Below are 20,315 nucleotides of genomic sequence, written 5' to 3' on the forward strand. Positions count from 1 at the left end.
CTATAGTTGGATGTTCAACCCAACAGAATGCAATAGTATCATCAGCAAATGATTGCAAAAATGTCTTTCTCAAATGTCAATGCTTTCTTATAAAGAATATTGCTGATTTCTTTAAACATTCTTTACTTATACACATATATCTTTATATATTATTATATGTTACTTATACATATATATCTTTAAATATTCATTTACTCATACACATATATCAGCCATAAATATGTAAATATTCACTTACATATTTACTTGTTATACATGTATATACACAATACTGCACATATAATAATATATCCATATCATATATATGCATACACGCTCCTTCCTCTTCCACCCCACACATTGATTTCATGGAACTGAAGTAAGAGATATACATTTGGAGGGCCAAACTGGTCTCCTATCATCTAAATTTATCCTAGATAGAAAAAAAAAAAAAATCAGCTTCTGTTCTTCTGTTGTAAGACCAATGACTGATCTGGAACCACCAGAGGTGGGCTTGCTCTCAGCGGGGATACCTTCCTTCTTCCATTTTAATTAAATTTACATATTATAAGCATGGATAGAACTGTACATATATCCGTGCACATACGTACATTTAGCCAGCCCGACCCCCTGGCTTCATTCGAACAGGTGCCAGGGACCTGCGGAGATCTCTTAGCTCGCGGTCAGGGTCAGGGCCAGGGCCCAGGAAGGCCCGAGAAGTCCCTGCGGCCGTGACCTCCGCCCTTGCGGAGCCTCGGGGCGGCCCCTCCACCTGCGATGGCTGAGTGCGCCTGTCCGCCCGCGAGGAGGAGCGGAGGGGCTCAGGGGCCTGGGCTCAAGGCACTGCCCTGGCGGCGCGGCTCGCCCCGAGGGGCTGGAGGCCTGGCGACCCCCAGAAGGCTCCGGGTCCAGGCGGCCCCCGACCGGCCCGCGGCCCCGGAATACCGGTGGCCCCGGTGGAACGCGGCGCCGTCGCGAGCGCCCCCGCTCGATGGTAGTTGCCGGGCGACCGGGCCGCTGGGGAGGCCCGCGGAGCCGCAGCCCCAGCCCAGGCTGGCCTCGCTAGGCCTGGCTTGGGCCCCTGCGCCCCGCAGGCCGTCCAGCGCCGAGGGGGGCGCGCTCGCGGCCAGCCGCCGTCCGCTGCCCCCCCTGTCCTCCCGCTGCAGGAAGGCCGAGTCCGAGGGGGCGCCCGTCAAGCTGTTCGCCCCGCACGCGGAGGGACCCGGGCCTCGGGGCAGCAGCGCCTTCGGGGACGACACCGACGACGACACGTGGGCCTGCGGCGCCATGGGGTAAGAGGCCGCGGCCCGGGGCGCCCCCGCGAGCCCCACCTGCTGTCACCTGCTCCGTGCCCCGGACCGAGCCACCCCCGGCCCGGGAAGGAAGGGTCAGGAGGGGTAGCTCACTACGGGGCTTTGTGCCTCCCACCTGCACCTCTCTCCCTGCTTTCCTGTCCTGCGGCTTCTTTCGCCGACGCTTTGTCACAAAGGTCTCCTTGTCTCTTGGCCCCTCCTCCAGGTGCGGTAGCCTTTTCCAGGCACCCCAGGCCCTACTCCATGGCACACACTTGGGGGGTCCCCAGGCTGTGCCACCTATTCAGCAAACTCCTTCCTCCTCCTTCATTGTTCCATCCCAGGGCCTGGCATAGAGCAGGTGGATCGATACCTGAATTGTACTCTTCTATTTCTTCAGGATCTGCCTCTCCTTCTAGGAGACAATAAATTGTAAATGATTAAGAAATATACTGATTACTGCGGTGGCTTTAATTTGTGATTCCACATAGTCATACATTAACCCACTGATTGTCTTGTCTGCTATCTTCTCTGATACTTCTACCTTATACAGTAGTGGGCTTAGAAACCATGATAGTTGGACATGGAAAATAGTGTTTGGTCCTTTGGGCCTTCTAGTGTCCCCAAAACATGCATGGGGGGCTATAAGGTTCATCTGGCTTTCAAATGGAGCACCTGTTTTGCCTAATGAAAAGCCAAAGAGTTCCTGGCCCTGTTTTATGAGTTCCAGATAATTGATGTATTTTTTCTAATTTGTTTTTTTTAATTTTTTTAATGTTAATTTATTTTTGAAAGAGTGACAGAGCAGGAGTGGGGGAGGGGCAGAGAGAGGGAGACCCAGAATCTGAAACAGGCTCTAGGTTCTGAGCTGTCAGCACAGAGCCCAACAGGGCTCACAAACTCACAAACTGTGAGATCATGACCTGAGTCAAAATAGGACACTCAACGGACTGAGCCACCAAAGTGCCCCTCTAATTTGTATTTTTTAAGTGTTTATTTATTTTGAGAGAGAGTGAGAGAGAGAGTGCAAGTGAGAGAGGGGCAGAGAGGAGGCGAGAGAGAATCTCAAGCCGACTCTGAGCTGTCAGCACTGAGCCTGACACTGGGCTCAATCCCACTAACTGTGGGATCACAACCTGAGCTGAAATCAAGAGTCAGATGCTTAACCAACTAAGCCACGCAATTGCGCCTCTAATTTGTATTTTATCTTTCTATCTGATATGTTTCCTTTCTCACTTAAGACCTTAATTTCCTAATCTTCTGTCAGTTAGATTTTAGAATTTGCTTTGTCTGTGCTTTTTTTTTTCGTCTGGCTTGCACCTTATTTCTGGTTGATTTCCTATTGTTACCTCTTCTCTGTCCTCATAGTTCCTTTGTCCTCCATTCTAAACATTTTTGTAACCTCCTTTAGATGAGGAGCCAAAGCACAAGCTTTGAAAAAAAAAAAAAATCACTGTTATACCTTACCCATCTATTGTGCCTGTCCCACAACCTGTGTAGGATTTTAAGGAAACAGAGATGCAAAATGGGAAGAAGAAATGGAGAGAACAATGGCACCACCCCGCGTGCATCCAGCATCTCGAAGGAGGTACGGCCTGTGGCAGTGACCTGAGCGTTAGGCAGCTGCTTTGCTAAGACAGAGCTCCTGCTGAGTCTTCCTGCTGAGACCCCTGCTGCTTTGTCATTGTGAGCGGTTTGTGTGGGATGTTCCTCTTGGGAACTTGCACTAATAGCAAAGGGAAAATTGTTATTTCTCTTAATGAAGGAGAAATTCACCAGCTTCCCTCCAAACCTCAAAACGCTTCCTGTTGCAATTGGACTTCGTGAAAGATGCCACCTCGATCCATCAGGCCGTGCTCACCTTGTAAAATCTTCTCACACATAACTTTGTGAAAAGTGTTGGTAAGGCAGGTGGGATATCAAAGAGCCTAATCGTTCCCAACCTGTAAGGAGTTTGCAATCCCGCTGATGTCGTGCGGAGTTAATAGCTTTCCTTACCAGTTGACAAATTGGGTTATATTAATCTCTTATTTAATAAATTTATTTATTTTTGAGAGAGAGAGAGAGAGTGCAAGCATGAGCATGGGAGGGACAGAGAAAGAGGGAGACAGAGGATCCAAAGCAGGCTCCACATTGTCAGCCCAGAGCACATCCCAGGGCTCTAACTCAGCAGCCCTGAGATCATGACCTGAGCCAAAATCAAGAGTCCCATGCTTAAGCCACTGAGCCACGCAGGTGCTCCTATATTAATAGTATTGGATGACCTCAGCCACAGTTAACAACTTCCCTTTAAGGTGTCACTGTAAGGATGTTTCTCTCACATGTTCTCTTGTGCATTAGTGGACCAGGATCACAGAGCTGAAAGAAGCCTGATAATCTGTCAGGGAGGTTTTAAAAATACAAATAACTGAGCCTTACCTTCATCCTACTGAGTCAGAACTTGTGGTAATTTTTTTTTCAAGTATTAGTTTTAAAAAGGTCCCCAGGTGATTCTCAGGAGACTAGACCTAATTACATGTTATCTCAGGGAGCAGGGAATTAACCTCCAGAGAAAGATAATCTGCAGGCTACCTTCCCAATGTTCAACTACCTTTCCTGTCAGGAGATAATTTTCTTGTGGGCCAGTTAAATCCTCAGACTGTATTTAAACTTATTCTCCCTGTTCCTCTTTTAGTTTTGTGATGACACCTAATGTTTTATTTGTGTATTGCTTAGAGTTTAATTTACAAAGGGTTTTCTTATTTTGAGATAGGAAATAACTGAGTTTGCTCCTAAAAAATTACTAAAAAAAATAAATAAATAAATTCCACCTCCTCATTTTGCCTATTCCAAGATAAATTGTTACAATCCTCTCCTACACACACCCCACATTCCCCCCCCCCCCCGGGCATAGCACAATGTCTGGAACATAAAATATTCAGTACATATTAATATCTTCCCCTATTCATTTCTTGACTTGCTTTTGAATACTTCCTGAGTGTTTTTTCAATATCTGGAGTCTAGAATGATTGGTGGGTTGGTCAGTGTTGAGTATGATGTGAAGATTAGAGAATTTTTTTTGGTCGATGGAAAGATTTTATAGGATATCAGATCCCATGTTCGGATACAGAAAATTTGGCCAATGTGCCATGGTGCACCAGGGACACACAGAACTGGATATTTTATTGTATTTTTAAAATCAGTTTTGAAAACCTGTGTGTCATTATTTTTAACAAAATAGGAATGAAGCCATAAATCATTATAAAAGCCTTTCTATTTCCTAATAGGTGTCATCAAGTTGTTAACAGTTTGATAAGAGAACACTACCTGCTTCTCAAAAATGCTGGTAGTGTCCTTATAGGAGGGACAACAGGTCAAGAAACTTTGTGCTTTTTGTCAGACTTTATCTACAGACATGAAAAATTATGTACTTGAGCTTTTATTAAAGTGTTCTTAACATTGTTTTTATCCTAAAACAAATATTGTTTTAGAACTTGTGTCACTGGAATTTGGATTCAGAAATACCTGCTCCTGAAAATAAAAATCTCCCACCTGGAAAGGATAGTGCAACAGGTGGTAAGAAATCCTAGATGTGTGTATTTATACTTATAAACATTAAAAATTTATATTCATACTTGTAATACAAATAGCCACTTATATTAAAGGGGGTTTGTTTTTAATGCAACCAGTTTTATGTAACTATTAATTGTCATTTTTTCCATACACATTCTTTCAGGTTCAATTAACAAGGTAAGGATAAATGTTTGGTTTTAAATAATTCACAAAACATTATTTTAAAATTACATGTATGCTCATTAAAAAATTTCTTTCTTTAAAAATATCAATTTCATTTCCGTAGAGTTCTTCAAACAAGTCAAAGCCTTTTCTGTTCTATAGGGCTGCAAACTGGTCATTAAATTAATATTTTATTATGTATTTTTCAATATAATAATACCATAAATGGAAATTAACATTGCCAAAAGAGAAGTAGTTTCAGCCCTTGAGATTTATTGAAGCAATTGAAATGGTTCATTTCAACTAAGTAGTTGAAGTAGTGAAGAAATTAATCTTTCATTTACTTTTTTTGATCAAGATATAAAACACTTAACTATCAGTAAATCTTAATGATATTCAAGGCTTATTAGTTAACACTGTTTAGCTGGTACTTGCAACAGATTATACCAGTTCCTGCTGAAGTCAGTAAAAACAAATGATTCTTGGTTAGAACAAGAATTATACAGTCTTAGAACAAGAGCAGGGAACAGAGATGTCTTGCGTTTAAAAGTCTTCTGCTGCTTTATAGAACCATTTGGAAATTTCAATAGAGCAACTGATGCTAGAACTTAATTTGTCAGAGCATGCTCACAAAAGAACACAGGTGGGATTTTATTCATCATACTCCTCAAGTATTTTTTTTAATGCATTCAGTTACTAAAATGTTGTCCATGGTTTTTCTGTTATCAGAATAGTGAGCAAGGGATGTTTCAGTTATGGAGTTATCCTCTTAACGAAGGAAGTACCATGGAGAACAGGTGAGAGAATATTTATTTTTATAAACCCATAAATTAGTGAAATATATTTAAATACAATGAGTTAACTATTCACCTTAGATACTAGGAAGAAAAACAACCTGAAGAAAAAGTATTGCATATAAATACGGGGGAATTATAGGAACCCTAAACTAGGAAGTGGCTGGCTTACACTACAGAGATCATCAGTGTATGGGCAATTAAGAATTTCTGTGCCCTTAAATGAGAGTTTATATGGATAGAGTTTGGGCTTCTCACCGAAGGGAAAATAAACTGTAATAGGAAAATAATAGTCCATGGGGCAAGAATGATTTCCATCCCTTATGTATAAGGTACTGGTGTCCGCATTCCTACTTTACAGATGAGAACACTGAGTCAGGGCGACAAGATATGTAACTTGCCCAAAGTCATACAATGAATGGAATGGTAGAAACAGGATGTAAGAAGAGCTTGGTTCATGCTCATTAGCACTACAGTGTATCACTTTTCAGACTTTACTTATTTTTTGGTTCTTAAACTTAAGCATGCATCAGAACCAGCTAGAATGCTTCTTACAAACACAGGGTACTACTATGTGGAGAAGATTACATTTATTGAACCCTGGGTCACTTTTACACACAGTGTGCTGTTTCATGGAGATCCTGAGTTCTGTTCCTCAGTTTTGTGCCCAGTTTTGACAGTGGGTGTGGCTCACTTGATAGCAGTCTCCCAGAGGACTTTACCTCTGTGAGACTCAGGATGAAACTCCCCTAAGCTGAAATTCAAGGTGTGAATCCAAGAAATGCTAAAGGGACCCTAGTGACTAATGCCCTAAGGGAATGTCAGTGCTGAGGGGGATAGAAAGGCTACTTTTACTAGAAGGAACTCAGCTGGGAACAAGGATTTCAAGGTAAGAGGTCAAATGAAATGAATTGAATTGTATCACACTAACACAGAGCAAACATAAACTGAGTCAGTAGAGGGCAGTGGGTAAGATTACAAACATCCGGTCCCACCACTCTGGCTCTACCACTTACCACATGTATGACCTTAACCACTCTGCCTTGGCTTCCTTACCCATGAAAGGTAAACAATAAAAGTGCTTGTCTCCTGGGGACTAAGCAGAACAATGTGTTTGATAGGTATTTGCTATTTATACTGGGAAAGCCCAAGATGTTGCAGAGTTAGAAGCCCAGGATCAATGAAATAGTTTATTACTGAGATTTTTCTCTTCAATATGCCATCAAGAAGAGAATAAAAGTAATATTTTTTATTTAGGGTTTAACATTTTGCAAAGTATGTTCATGTAATTGGCTTCTCAGACCACCTCAAGGTCGGTATTGTCCTTACCATTCTGATCACTGGTGGCAAAGGGATTCAAACCTAGGTCCCCACTCCCAGATTCCATGCTCTTTTCACTAAACAACGTGGATTGTGTCTGTCATCAATTGTAGATTTCAGGAGACTTTCCTGTGGTTTTATAAAGGCAAGTTGGTATAACTAATATTTAGCTAAAGAAATAAATTTTTACTCTTTTCTGTAGAAATAGAAGTATTTTTCAAAATCCTTCAAGAATACTTTGCTGTCTTTAATATAAACTGGCATTAAAAGAAGCAAGAAGATAATGAGACTTTACATGTCGATTAATGCTTCAACCCTTTCAATGTCAGTACTTCTTTTTTTTTTTTTTCAACGTTTTTATTTATTTTTGGGACAGAGAGAGACAGAGCATGAACGGGGGAGGGGCAGAGAGAGAGGGAGACACAGAATCGGAAACAGGCTCCAGGCTCCGAGCCACCAGCCCAGAGCCCGACGCGGGGCTCGAACTCACGGACCGCGAGATCGTGACCTGGCTGAAGTCGGACGCCTAACCGACTGCGCCACCCAGGCGCCCCTCAATGTCAGTACTTCTAGTAAGCTTTAAAAAAATGAACTATTTTAAACTCAGTGTTCCATGGCCTGGCTCTTATGCAGTTTTCATTCTAATATAATACCTAGAATCATTAGTCATAAAATAAAAGAGCACTTCCAGGTGAAAATTACAATGGGATAATTTTTTTTTTTTACCTGTATGGTTCCTTTCTTTCTTTCTTTTTTTTTTTTTTTTTTAAACTATGGGATAGTTTTTGATGAACATTGTTTTGTTTCCTTTTATATGGGCATAATTTTTTTTAGACCACAATGGCTAATGTAGAAGGCTTTATTGAGTAACCTAATTACATTCTTTGAGCTTCCTTTTATCTAATCCTGGGTCATAAACATGTCAATGCAATTTCAGTTTGAGTTGGATAGCCCCCTTCTCAGACATCATCAGTGCAGATACAATCTATTCATAGGTAAATAGATGTAATTAGCCACTTTCAACCCAGTGGCCATTCATAGACACAGCCATTTGTGGGTATAACGATCTAGTTTCCTGTGAATGCACACAGGGATATCCAGTTAATATTCTAATTTATACGTTTAAAAATGTATATAGTTTTATGTACTTGAGCATATTTGGAAGTTAACATCTGTCAGTTACAGATAGATACACATAGGCCATTGGAAACTAAACATTAACCAGTCTTTGATAATTTTACTTTTTGATTATTTTAATAGCATTTTAATTCCAGTCAACAAACCATTCATTAACTAAATCATTTTTTAAAGGGATTTCAGAAAATCTTCCGTGGAAACTGGCTTTAATGTAACCAATAATCCCATAAGGCTCTTTACTCTGAACCACTCACTTGTAACAAGTGCTTCAGTTGAGAAGCAAGTTGGTTTTTACTCTGGACTGCAGATACCATCGGTTCTCTGCTGGCCCTATGCTGATGGAGACTTTTTGAAGGACAGAAATGAGCCTTATATTAATTTATGTTCGACTATAGAAAACAATAGTGGTGAAACTTTACCTGCTTTAAATTGGAACTTGAAATATGGAAACAGCAGTGTGGAAGAAAACTTAACAGATGAAAGTGATTTATCAGAAAATGAAAAAGCAAATGATAGTTTGCTCAGCTACTTTAAAAAGATGGACCTGAACTTAAAGCCAGAAACAATAGTAAACGTTGAGGAATCTTTCACAGAGGAACCAAGTGAAGTATTTCCATATCCTGATTTTCTCCCTTCTCCTTTCAATACCCTGGACTTGCACAAATTAGCCCTTTCAAAATCTGAAAATTGGAAAGTGACAGTAGAACCTCCAGAAAGCTCTGTTGAACGTCTGATAACTCGTTTACTAGAAATGGAAAGATTGCAACACATGACTATCCAAAAAGAGAGGCCCAGACTACAAACTACTTTCTGTACTCTGGCAGCTACTGAACGACCCTCTTCCTCCAAAGCTATACCCAAAGTGAGACAGCCCAAACTTTCAGACCCTTTGAGTCTTCAGACGACTTGTGTAGATAAAAGTCGTGAAAAAAGAAAAAGCAATTCTGGATCTTGCAAGCTTGAACAAAATGCTTCAAAATGGAATTGGAGCAATGCTGGCAAATATAAATGGAATTCTAGACCAACATCTCTAAAAAGTTCATCCACCACCAAACAATTGGTTGCAACTTGTGATGACTTTAGGAATCTCAAAAGCTCCATTTTAAATCCATGCCAAGAACTCGCAACCAAGCCTACTTCTTCCCAAACAACTCAATCATTGGTTAAAATGGCCTCAACAAGATGTCTGCCACCAAAGTCTCCAATACCAGTCTCATCTATACCTCTGTCTTTCCCCGAAAATCAGAGAGAAGAAATTAAGGTACCAAGGACCAAAAAGAAACTTTATCAAAAAAACATAGCACTGAACAGACCATTCTATATTCAGAAGCTAAACTGTTTATCACCTTCCTTTACAGCTAAGGGTAAGTGTTCACCTATTGACCAAAAATAACTTTTCTTTCATACATCTCAATGTGAGCAAATCTGTTTCCAAGAAGCTTGGCTAAAACGTGGTTCATCATTCCGAGATACAAGTATTACACACATGCATGAGTAACTTGATGTGATGTGGAGTGGAATTTGTAAAAATCATTGCTGAGATGTGTAAATATAAATTCAAGGGCTTCCATACTGACATATTTGGCAATCTTTTGCATGTTATGTTTCAAAGGAATGTTTCACTTAGTAAACTGTTCTTTTCAAAAGAATATTCTCTTTTGTTGTGATGGTTTCCTAGTGTAATTCCATCATCAATGAATGCTATAATCAACTTATTGCTGGTATATTTTGTGTTCTATTATAGTTTGAAGAGTGTAGTTACCTCTTTTTAGTTCTTCCCACTCTGGTTCCTTTTTCCTTTCCTTTACTGCCTCTACAAATCTCCTTTGTCTATCATTTTGACCAATCTTTTGAGTATTTGCTTGGCCATTAAAAGCTAAAATACTTGCTATTTTGTTAAGTTAATATGCGAGAGCCCCTGGGTCCTCCTGTGAATCTTAAAAAATGTTCCTTTCCCAGGTCCTTGGTCATATACATGAAAGCAAGATCAGTTCCCTTGGAGACTAACTATAGTTGTAGATATGAAACAACCCTCTTCCACTCAGACTAAGTAGTTTTAAAACGTCAAAGGTAAAATGAGAAAAGGTTGCTGTCCACAAGAGCAGCCAACATCTGTTAGTGGAACTTTTCCCCAAAGTTCTTTGTTGCTGGAAGTCTTAACCCTGGTTAGTTGAAACTCAAACAGCTGAAGTTTCTTATTTAAAAAAGTGTGTGGGGATTGGAGGCAGGGGGAACTATGTAATGGACACAGCTTACTGCACCTAAGAATCAGGGAAACAAAAAAGCTGAGTCCTGGGTTCTACCGCAGGTGCACAGACACAGAATCTTTTGAGAGTGGGGCCAGGGAACCTGCCTGGTAAACTTCCCAGGTGATTTTAATGCAGGTGGTTCTTGGATCCCAGTTTGAAAAACCTGAAGGAAAAACTTGATGCAAAATGCTCAGGGTTGGTTGGTGGGGATCATGTGCTTTGGTTTTCAGTTGATGGTGAATTCAAATGAGTTTTTCTTAAACATTAAAAAAGTAACACAGGATTAAAACTTTTAGGTTACCCAAAGGAAAATGAGAAATAAAAGGCCTGTTCCCACTCCCAGCCCCCCACCAAGGCAATTGATATTACATTTTTGTGTAGCATCCTCCCGCCCCCTGACCCCCCCCCCCCCATAAGATGAAATAACATGAGATCCAGACAGCGAGGTGAATTTTCAGGACGATTCAAATACACGCTGAAGACAGCAACTGCAGCTCAGTTTCCTTTGTGCTATTTGTAGTCAAAGAATAAGGCTCAAGGAGTTTGCTTAGAAGCAGAGGTTAAAGAGCATGCTTAGTTTTTAGATTAGTTTCCAAGAATTTTCTGGAACTGCATCAACACAGCAATAGAAAATTAACTGTCCAGGATCCCTTGTCATAGAACAGAATTTTGCCTAAATCCCACACAGTTGGTGTCATTATCCAAAGTACTAGAACATGCCTTTGATAGAATACAAAAATGGACTCCAGCTTTCACTCTGTTCCAGCTTGCAACGAATGATCTTTGTGGTTTCCCCTCTCAACCACCCTTACTCTCATTATTTAAAAAAAATTTTTTTTAATCTTTATTTTTGAGAGAGAGACAGAGTGTGAGAAGGGGAGCGGCAGAGAGGGAGACACAGAATCTGAAGCAGGCTCCAGGCTCCAAGCTGTCAGCACAGAACCTGATGCAGGGCTCGAACCCACAAACTGTGAGATCATGACCTGAGCTGAAGTCAGATGCTCAACGGACTGAACCGCCCAGGTGCCCCATCCTTACTCTCATTCTTACAGCTCTGAGTATTGAGCCTTATTTGCCAACCCTTGTACCCATTCTCATTTCTACCTTCTTTACTTGCTTGCATTTTATCCCTTCACCTTTAGGGTTGTAACGATGTAATTTTTATCTGTGAAAGCTTCAGGAAAGGGACATGCCTGTTCTGTTCACCACTGTATCCCGAACAATAATTGGTTGGCATGTAGATACCCTTCACAGTACATAAGGAAAGGACTTTACCCAGCTTTGAGGACTGTTAGGTGACACAGCAGTTACAGGCACTGGCTCCAAGGCCAGACTGAGTCTGAACCCAGGCTCTGCCACTTAACAGCTATACACCTCAGTCAGGTTCCTTAACCTTGGTTCTTCACTTTCCTAATTGGTAAGGTGGATAGAGTTATCTTTTATCTCATATAATCATGTGAGGATTGAGTAAAGTGCCTGGCAAATTACAAAATAGATCAGGGAAAATAGGAATGACACAGGAGAGCACACTGAATGGAATGAGCTGCCTCAGCACTGAATTCACTGTCACTGGAGTAACAACTCAAGATTATTAATGTCCTACATCTTACAAGGCATGTGCCAGGCATCAGGGACACGATATGAAGTGATGCAGACACTGTCCCTGGTTGTCAAGATCAGGAGTGGGAGTGGGACATGGGCAATGGGTGGGGGGGTATTTTAGAGGGAGAGGTAGTAAAAGATCACGGTCAGCAGTTCCATGAAATAGATTCCCATGAATAGGATTGCTTTGGGAGGTGGGAGGAGACAGATTCTCAGCTTTAATGTCTTAGAGGTAGGGCAAATTTCTTACTGCAAACATAACCAGGCCACTTTATTTAGGATGTCATTAGACCTGAAAACAAACAAACAAACAAAAAAAAAAACAAAATAGCTACTGAAACACCAGTTTTCAATTAGTCCCAAATTGCTTTATTTTTTTAAGTTTGAGAGAGAGAACCGACAGGGGAGGGGCAGAGAGGGGACAGAGGCTCCAAAACAGGCTGTGCTGACAGCAGTGAGCCTAATGCTGGGCTAGAACTCACAAACTGGGAGATCATGACCTGAGCCGAAGTCAGCTGTTTAACTGAGCCACCCAGATGCCCCAGTCCCTAATTGTGTTCAATGTAACTATGTAAAAAACACATTTGCAGCAGTGCAGATTTCAATTATGAGGCAAAAGTACTAATTTTAACACATCATGATCATTTGTAAAAATAGTTGCCAAAATATTTTGTGTTTGAATGGAGTCCCTAAAATGAGGTTGGAAGAGGCATAATGTACATAGGAAGATGTAGCCATCTTGAGTTCATCTTGTAAAAGGATAGCCAAACATTGCCTATTTTACCCCTACAAGGAAAACTCACCACTGAGGGTGGGGGCACAGTAGTTAACCAACAAAGTCAAAAGACATGACTTCCAACGGCCTTGAAAAATTGCCAACTTCTACTAATTTTGAAGAAACATCTGGCAGTTTGTAACAGACATGTTTAAATTGGAAGTTAATTCTGTCCAGTAAACTTTAGTTGAATTTGGCTTAATGGCTTGCTCATATATTCCCCATGTTTAGCTCTCTAGTATTGAAGCCTTGTCTTAGCTTTTGGATCTTTCGATTTCCTCAATGAGAGAAAGCACATCTTTCTCTTTAAAGTTTGCAGCAACCTCCTCCCAAGCCCAATACACTCTGATAAAAAACAGGATCTCAAGACTCTCATGTCACTTTAGAGGAATAATAGCATATGGTCATTAATCGTCTGCTAGCCCAAGCAGAAAACAACTGGGGCCTTTGGGGGGGGGGGGGGGGGAGGGTATCCAGAACCACTGCCATTTGGCTCATTTCTTCCCAAAACCAGGAATCGACCGCTAATGAGAGAAGGGAGCATCAGCTAGGTCAGGTGTATTCACACAGCCACACATTCTGGCTGTCTTCCATTCTCAGTCCTGCTTTGTGTGTTAAAGAGCCACTCAGCCTCACTGCCACTCTTAAGCATTTTACACGTTGTTTGGTTAAGGACATTTCCTTAAACGAAAATGGACAGACTAAAGATAGAGTCCAGTATTTGCCAGCCTTCCCCATCTGCAATGAACCAATTGAATGAAATCATTACAGAAGAGGAAGTTCTCTCCTTACTATGTTTCTATTATTAGGAAAACCAAATCAGAACTATATGTACCAAGAATAGGAATCCAACACCCTTCGTTTGGTGTGTGTTGTGCACTTAGTCGCTAGGAAGTATTTTGATGTTTGTAAGGAAGATACTAGGCTGTTTCCAAACAGCAGGTTCTGTGAAAGGGCATATTCTGCCAAGTGGTTTGGTAAACTTCTGTCTATACCTTTGCCCTCACTGGGATGCACATCAGATGTCTTCTGAGAACCTGTAAATACCACTCTAACTTAATCCGGCAGTTGCCAATCAGATTTGAGCACAGAATACCTTTCGAGGCAGATCTATGAACACCAGTAAAATAGCATCTAAGAAACTTTAGGTAGGAAATGGTGTTTTAATTTAAAACTAAACACAAAATACCAAAGGAAAAAATCAGGAGACAATCTGGTAACAAGAGGCATATTTTATTAAGGTTTCCCAATAATTGGAAACATTGTTTCTATTTAAAATGCAAGTTACAATTCAAATGATACCATGAGTAATTGGGATACACATTGAGTATTTTCAGAGACCAGCTTCCATATCTTGATCACTAAATGGAAAGATTCTTCAGAAGAACAGTCCCTTACCCTACATACAGAAGGAGAAAAAAACAATTAAAGATGCCATGATGATATCTATCAAATAACTGGAAAACATTTTAACTCAATTTAGTGTACATTATTGACATGTAAAAAAACACAAATGAATCTGTAGTGAACACTTCCAAAAGGAAGACATTCCATCTAGGAGAATGATAAAACTTGTGTTGCATAATATATGCTTGAACTAGTATACTACAAGGAAAGAAACACTTTATGAAGCCCAATTTCTAATGATATCATCATAACTCATGAAAGGAAATTACTTATTTGAATGTCTACTTCTTTCCTATCTCCACCATTTAAAAAGGGCATTCCTTAACTGCCTGGCCTAAGTTTGAAGATATGTGATTCCTGTGTCATTTCAGAGATTTTATTTCTACCTAGCCAGCTCCAGTAACCAAATGATGATCAAGTACAGGTAAAGCAAAGCAGGATGGATGCAAATATGAAACAAATGTGAGAACATTACATTTCTCTGCTCTACCACATACCATAAAACATACGTTTTTCATATTGTAGAAATGCCCTGAGTATTTGTTTTAGAGAAAAGAGGTGGTTATTATAATGGGGGAAAAAAAAGTTACAGTATTTTACAAATACAAAACTATTTTGAAGTAGTAGAGTGGAATGAGTTATACACTGGATTTGAATAAACAGGATGCTATTAATAAGGACTTAAGGGTGAAAGTGAATACTGGGAAGGTCTTCAAAGTTTATGACCAGATGCTCCCTTCCTTCAAAACTTGGATATTCCAACCTGAATTCTGAGACCTTTGAGAATAAGGTCCACCTAGAATGGGCTCTCCAATGTATGTGCTTTCTGGATCTCACCTACCCTCTCACTACAGAAAGTAGGACCTTTTTGAGGGTTGTGTCCTAAGACTTAGGAACCCTGAAGTCTGACACATTCACGGTATATTTTGCTGTGAAGTGTAATAAAACAAAAAGCTTTACCAGAGATTAACTTATTTGAAAACTATACAGCTACTGTGAAATATGAATGTAGGTTAAAGGTAATTCAACTAAATGACCATAATCAAACACACAGGTCTTACCAAGCTCTGAATTTCTGCCTCTGCAAAATTACAAATTCTAATCAAATCCTGTGTATGTATATAAAGAATGTTTACAGAGTTCCTTTCAAATAGACAAATCTAGGAATGCTAAATTTGGGAAGATTGACTTCTCTCATTTCCCTTAAGAAGAAAAACTGACAGTGACTCTAAATACTGTGTCTATTTTAAGACCATGATTGGCACACTTGTGAAAACAAAGGGACTAAAAGGAAAGCTGGATTAAAAGAAAAGAGGATTAAGGGAGTCGAATAATAGTGTTCTTCAAATTCCACGACTTGCTATTCTTTTGCATTTGCCAAGGAGATTAGATACCTAAAGCTAAAGACTGCTTTTTTGATGTACTGATGTACGAGGTTTTGGTGGTTTCTAGTTTCCTAATAACCCCTAGGGACCAATTCTGACGGCCACGTGTTTAATGTGGAATCTCGCCATTGAGGAGTCTTTCCTACCAACCACTCAATGACCACTGTTTTTACTGTAGGGGAGGGAAGAGAGGGGAGAGGCAGGAAGCACAATAAAACAAGCATGTACAGATGAACACAACAGCACTACTACTCTAAGTGCCAAACATTAACGAAACCCAAATGATAAGGCTGAAAACTAAAAAATTAGACAAAAATTAAATGGAGGATTCTTTTTTGTTTGTTTGTTTTAATCTTTTATAGGACAGAAACCTTAGCTCATGTCTTCTGGCTGTCATCATCTTCCACTGAACTGCACCTAAAACACAAAGAACAAGTAACAAGCAACTTTGTTTTTTAAAGAATAGGTAATAGTTTTGAAGGCATAAGATGAACTGTCTCTAGTGGAAGTTAACTTACTTAAATAATTATATAAAACGAAGCCATGAAAAATCACCAGAAGCATCAAAATGTTAACTATTTTGAGTGAAAATAACTACAGAAGACTCGAATATGCAGCATATGATCACCAAAATAAAGTAAATCATGGTGGGAAAATCACTACCCATTTTGTTAAGGTAGAAAAGCTGCACCTGTGAAGCCTTTTGTAAAAGGCTTCCCTCTACCTGAAGATGGAAACCAGCTTGTATTTACTTTAGTAAAGTCTAAACCATGAAGAGACGGGGTGTAGATTCAAAGTTGGCTTATTATATCATCTATCACCTTCCTGGCTGTAGTTCATTTCATGTCTTTAAATGGAGCAAAACCCACCAGAAGAATGCTGCTATTCTGATTTTTCCATTCTTGAATGCACCAAAACGTGCATCTTGTTGTAATTAGGTGCCTGGGTGAATAAAAAAATCCCATTTACAATTTAAAAATATTATTTAAACCCCAAAAATCTGATTATTTTCCACATTGCTCAGGAAGACAAGCGTTAATTTTACCACCCAAACAGAAAAGATTCATATGCATTTCTGAAAAAGCTCCCCTACCATGTTTAAAAATACGAATTCCTTTGTGTTGCAAAACCAAGCTGATTTACATGATTTTGTCTTAAATTGTGGCTAAATGTTTATCTACACATGCTGTCAGAAATAACCTTGTTAAGAAGGTGAAGCTGGTGTCTCAGCAAATCAGACCCCTTGGAGAAGGCGTTGAATGGCCTGTGCCCCGTTTTCCTTTTTTCTCTTTCCGCACCATCAGAAGGAAAAGTGAGAAAATAGCAGAAACATTAGTTAAATCCTGAATTATACCCCATAACCTACAGGAATTATCTCACTACACTGAAAGCTGACAATATTTGCAGGATTCTTTTGATGAAATAATTAGGATCCTGATTATTAATAAAATGATAAACTTGTGGCTAGGCTTTACATCTTTAACAAATAATTCTTTTAAAGACTTAAAGGAAGAAATGAAAGGTTGCTTTTAACTAGTTATGGTTTACCTGACTTACCAGCACTGAAGACAAAAACTTTTAAAAATGGCTACAAATGCCTTGTTCACAAAAGACTTTATTATCTAGTGATGCATACTGAGAACATACAGAAATCTGCATGGTCCACTTCACATGCAGTAGAACAATCTTCACTTTACAATAAGTGAGTGTCAACTGTTTTATGCAATAGACAACACTTTAAAGTCACATTCTTAAAGAAAAGCTTCATTTACAAAAGAAATAAAAGGTAAAGAAGCAATTACCGCTTTTAAAAAGCAGCTGCTTTGTTCAAGAGTGGAAGGTTTATGCCTGTATTGAAAGACAACATGATCACAAATAATGAAAACAATGAACAAATGAAAAAACACTTTTACCATAAAGCAGTACACTTTCAAAATGACATACAAATAGTTAAAAATTTCATTATGTTGTCTAACTTTTAAATATGAGGACTCTCAGAATTAGGCCTCAACATTTGTAATTAGTAAATGAAAACTACGCATTGTTTCTATGTCACTACGAACTGTATTTAACAAAATGTATATAAAGTCTATAGCAAGTTGATTTAAAAAAATTAAAGTTAATAAGAAACAGTACACTGAAGGCGCTCTATCCATCAAGCGCACACTCTTCCAATTTTAAATGTGATGAACAGAACAGAAATTGTAACTATGCCACAGTCGCGATGCCAAAAAAGAAAACGAGATCAGTTAGCACACATGCAGGGAATTCCGCCACAAAGCTAATATCCCTCATTTGTCAACTGTTCCAATAAAATAACGTCTTAAAACGCCAGTGATGTTGATGGTTTAGCTTACCTTCAGTGTACTGAATGTTGTACACAACCTGCTTTAAAAGAGGAGGCCGTCCCTGCAGGCAGGCTCAAGAAGGAACAGACCCCCTTCGGCACTGACTACGCCAAGGGCATGCCGCTGTGGCCTGCACACACACACCTAGGAAAATGTGAATATAAACAGCATTTATGCTGGCCATTTTATCTGAAGACCAATATGAAGCCAAGTTTGCTAAAAATAAATCAACCACCCAACATTACTACTCCTTTTATAACAGATGCTTTTGTCTTTTATGTGAACTGCAACCATATACATTTGCACTGTAATTCTGTGCAGTCTTGGCAATTAAAACAGTTCTACAGTGAAATTTCACATAAGACACAAAACAGATTAACTAACATTTCTAAAAGAAATATCACCCTTGGTGTTAATTCAAATATATCATGCTTCCTCAAATTTGCTGGAGAAATATTTATAAGTTTATATACATTAATAAACTGCTGTGAAATTTCTTCAGTCTTTGTATTTAATTACTCAAACCCTTGGAGCTTCTTCATCTCGTTTAAATTTTTTCCTGGATGAAGGCATGCTGTAGGGCCTGATTGATGCTAATTCGTTTAGCTGGGTCCAACATCAGGATCTGGTCCAACAAGTCCTTTAGCTGGTGTACTTTTTTACGTTGGTCTTCAGGAAGTCGCTGGCACCCAATCAAGTCAGCCAACAGGTCCTTGGTTGGATTAATGGTGCTCATGACAGTAACCTTCTCCTAAAAATAATTTTTAAAATGTGTATGTCTAAATGAGTTACTAAGCATATGTAACTTAAATCAGACTGCTTTGTCTATCAAGACTTCTAACATAGATTATCATCTACTCATTGAAAACTTTGACACAGCTTCCTCTAGTCTACATCTTTTTAAGAAGCAACCAAAAAACTTCAATGGGGAAAAAAAAATCAAGCCCAAGTTAGCAATGACAATTTTTAAAAAACACTGTAATTTAATTTTGTAAAAAGAGAGAAAATGTCAAAAGAAAGAAGTCTGTGAAAACCCTAAAACAGTTTAATAATAATTAACAGTAAACACTTGAGTTTGAACTGTACTTTCCCTATCCTGAAGTGGTAACAGACATGGAAGCAAGTCCATACCAAAAAGTGTTTGTGGTTAAGTGCTCCAATGAAGTTAGGAACAGCCGATATAATGGGGCAAAAATAAAGAAGTCCTTACTTTGACCTGGAGGTTTTAGAAGGGCTCGTGTAGAATGTGTATTTCCCTTGAGGCTTGAAGTTGGACAAATTATTTTTAGGGGATGAGGAAGTACAGGAGGCAGATAAGGTCAGGACAGTCTGTGAACAAAGGCACAGAGGTGTGACACAGCAGGCCCTTTGGCTAACTGCCAAGTGTGGCATGGTGGGGTTTACAGAATACTGCGAGGGGGTGGGAACTGCTGAAGATGGCAGAGTTCATCAGAGAGGAACCCAAAGAAGGGTTTTTAAGCAGGCAGAATAACATGATCAGATTTGTTTTCAAAAAGATCACTCTGGCAAGCAGCACAAAAGCTGGATGGGAGGCCAGAATCCAAAGAACAGAGGAAGAGGGCCATTTAAATATGACCTATAATAAAAATAGACTCATTATACTAAACATTTTTAAATCCCTTCATCTTTTTCATAACCTGATTGTGTTTTATTCAGGAATTGGCCAACAGCAAAAGGAATTATTTTTAGTGTTTTAAATATTCATTGCTCCTAGTACCACCCAGCATTGTTTGTTCACAGTAAGAAAATCATTTAATGTAGCACAGCTAAAAGAGACTTACCCTCTCTGTTACTTTATCAACTTCTATATACATGAAGTTGAGGTTTTGATCAAAATGTTGGTCTTTGAATACGCCTTTCCGAATCATCTGGCAATAAAGCAAAACAAAACTTGGGTTTTGAACTATTATGAAACAGTCTGGCCTACTAACAATTTAATACGAAACAAGTCACAAATAACATTAATTTAGTCTCTCTAGGTTTGTCTCCTTGTTTAGGAATCTTAGAGTCCTTGCTCTGGAGAGTTTAACCCCTTTGAAAGAGCAAATAGAAATGCTGTGCCTGAAACTACTTAATATCATGAAATTCAGTTTTCCCAGGCAGTGACTTAAACCAATTATAATATCACATTGTGCTTTCATTATTCAAAATTGAGGATCAAACAAAGACAAAATAATTTATGCTTAGAAAGTAAAAGTATCACACATTTGGACCCTTTTCTCTTGCAGTTTAAGAAACCCAATGACATTTCACAAATTATGTTCCAATGGTCCAAAGAGGATATAGGTGAGA

At 39.4% G+C, this 20,315-nt stretch overlaps 2 protein-coding genes across 16 annotated transcripts in view; one reads left to right on the top strand and one right to left on the bottom strand.

Moving 5' to 3' along the window:
• FAM217A (family with sequence similarity 217 member A) overlaps window positions 1–20,315 on the top strand; it is a 30,638-nt gene that overhangs the window by 5,575 nt on the left and 4,748 nt on the right. For 2 of the 3 annotated variants that reach the window (XM_086706400.1, XM_086706402.1), the window contains exons 3-8: window positions 1,146–1,271; window positions 2,772–2,859; window positions 4,742–4,823; window positions 4,987–5,000; window positions 5,715–5,782; window positions 8,411–9,600. In XM_086706400.1, coding sequence (XP_086562526.1) covers window positions 1,146–1,271; window positions 2,772–2,859; window positions 4,742–4,823; window positions 4,987–5,000; window positions 5,715–5,782; window positions 8,411–9,600 — 1,568 coding nt within the window. Of the gene's footprint in view, window positions 1–1,145; window positions 1,272–2,771; window positions 2,860–4,741; window positions 4,824–4,986; window positions 5,001–5,714; window positions 5,783–8,410; window positions 9,886–20,315 lie in introns of those variants that run through there. The other variant, XM_086706401.1, reaches the window with a different exon arrangement.
• The window catches only part of PRP4K (pre-mRNA processing factor kinase PRP4K), a 37,233-nt gene continuing 30,994 nt past the window's right edge, over window positions 14,077–20,315 (bottom strand). Inside the window, exons 14-17 of one of the 13 annotated variants that reach the window (XR_015251103.1) lie at window positions 19,805–19,891; window positions 18,012–18,753; window positions 17,457–17,502; window positions 14,077–16,942 (exon numbers count right to left, since the gene is read on the bottom strand). Coding sequence is in view for 1 of the 13 variants with exons in the window: in XM_025917181.2 (XP_025772966.1) it covers window positions 18,550–18,753; window positions 19,805–19,891 (291 nt within the window). In the remaining 12 variants the exon portion in view is untranslated. Of the gene's footprint in view, window positions 18,754–19,804; window positions 19,892–20,315 lie in introns of all 13 variants that reach the window. The other 12 variants (XR_015251109.1, XR_015251107.1, XR_015251106.1 and 9 more) reach the window with 12 other exon arrangements.

The sequence above is a fragment of the Puma concolor genome, chromosome B2, assembly GCF_028749965.1.
Source record: "Puma concolor isolate L17-30 chromosome B2, mPumCon1.1.hap2, whole genome shotgun sequence".
In the NCBI taxonomy this organism is placed as follows: Eukaryota; Metazoa; Chordata; class Mammalia; order Carnivora; family Felidae; genus Puma; species Puma concolor.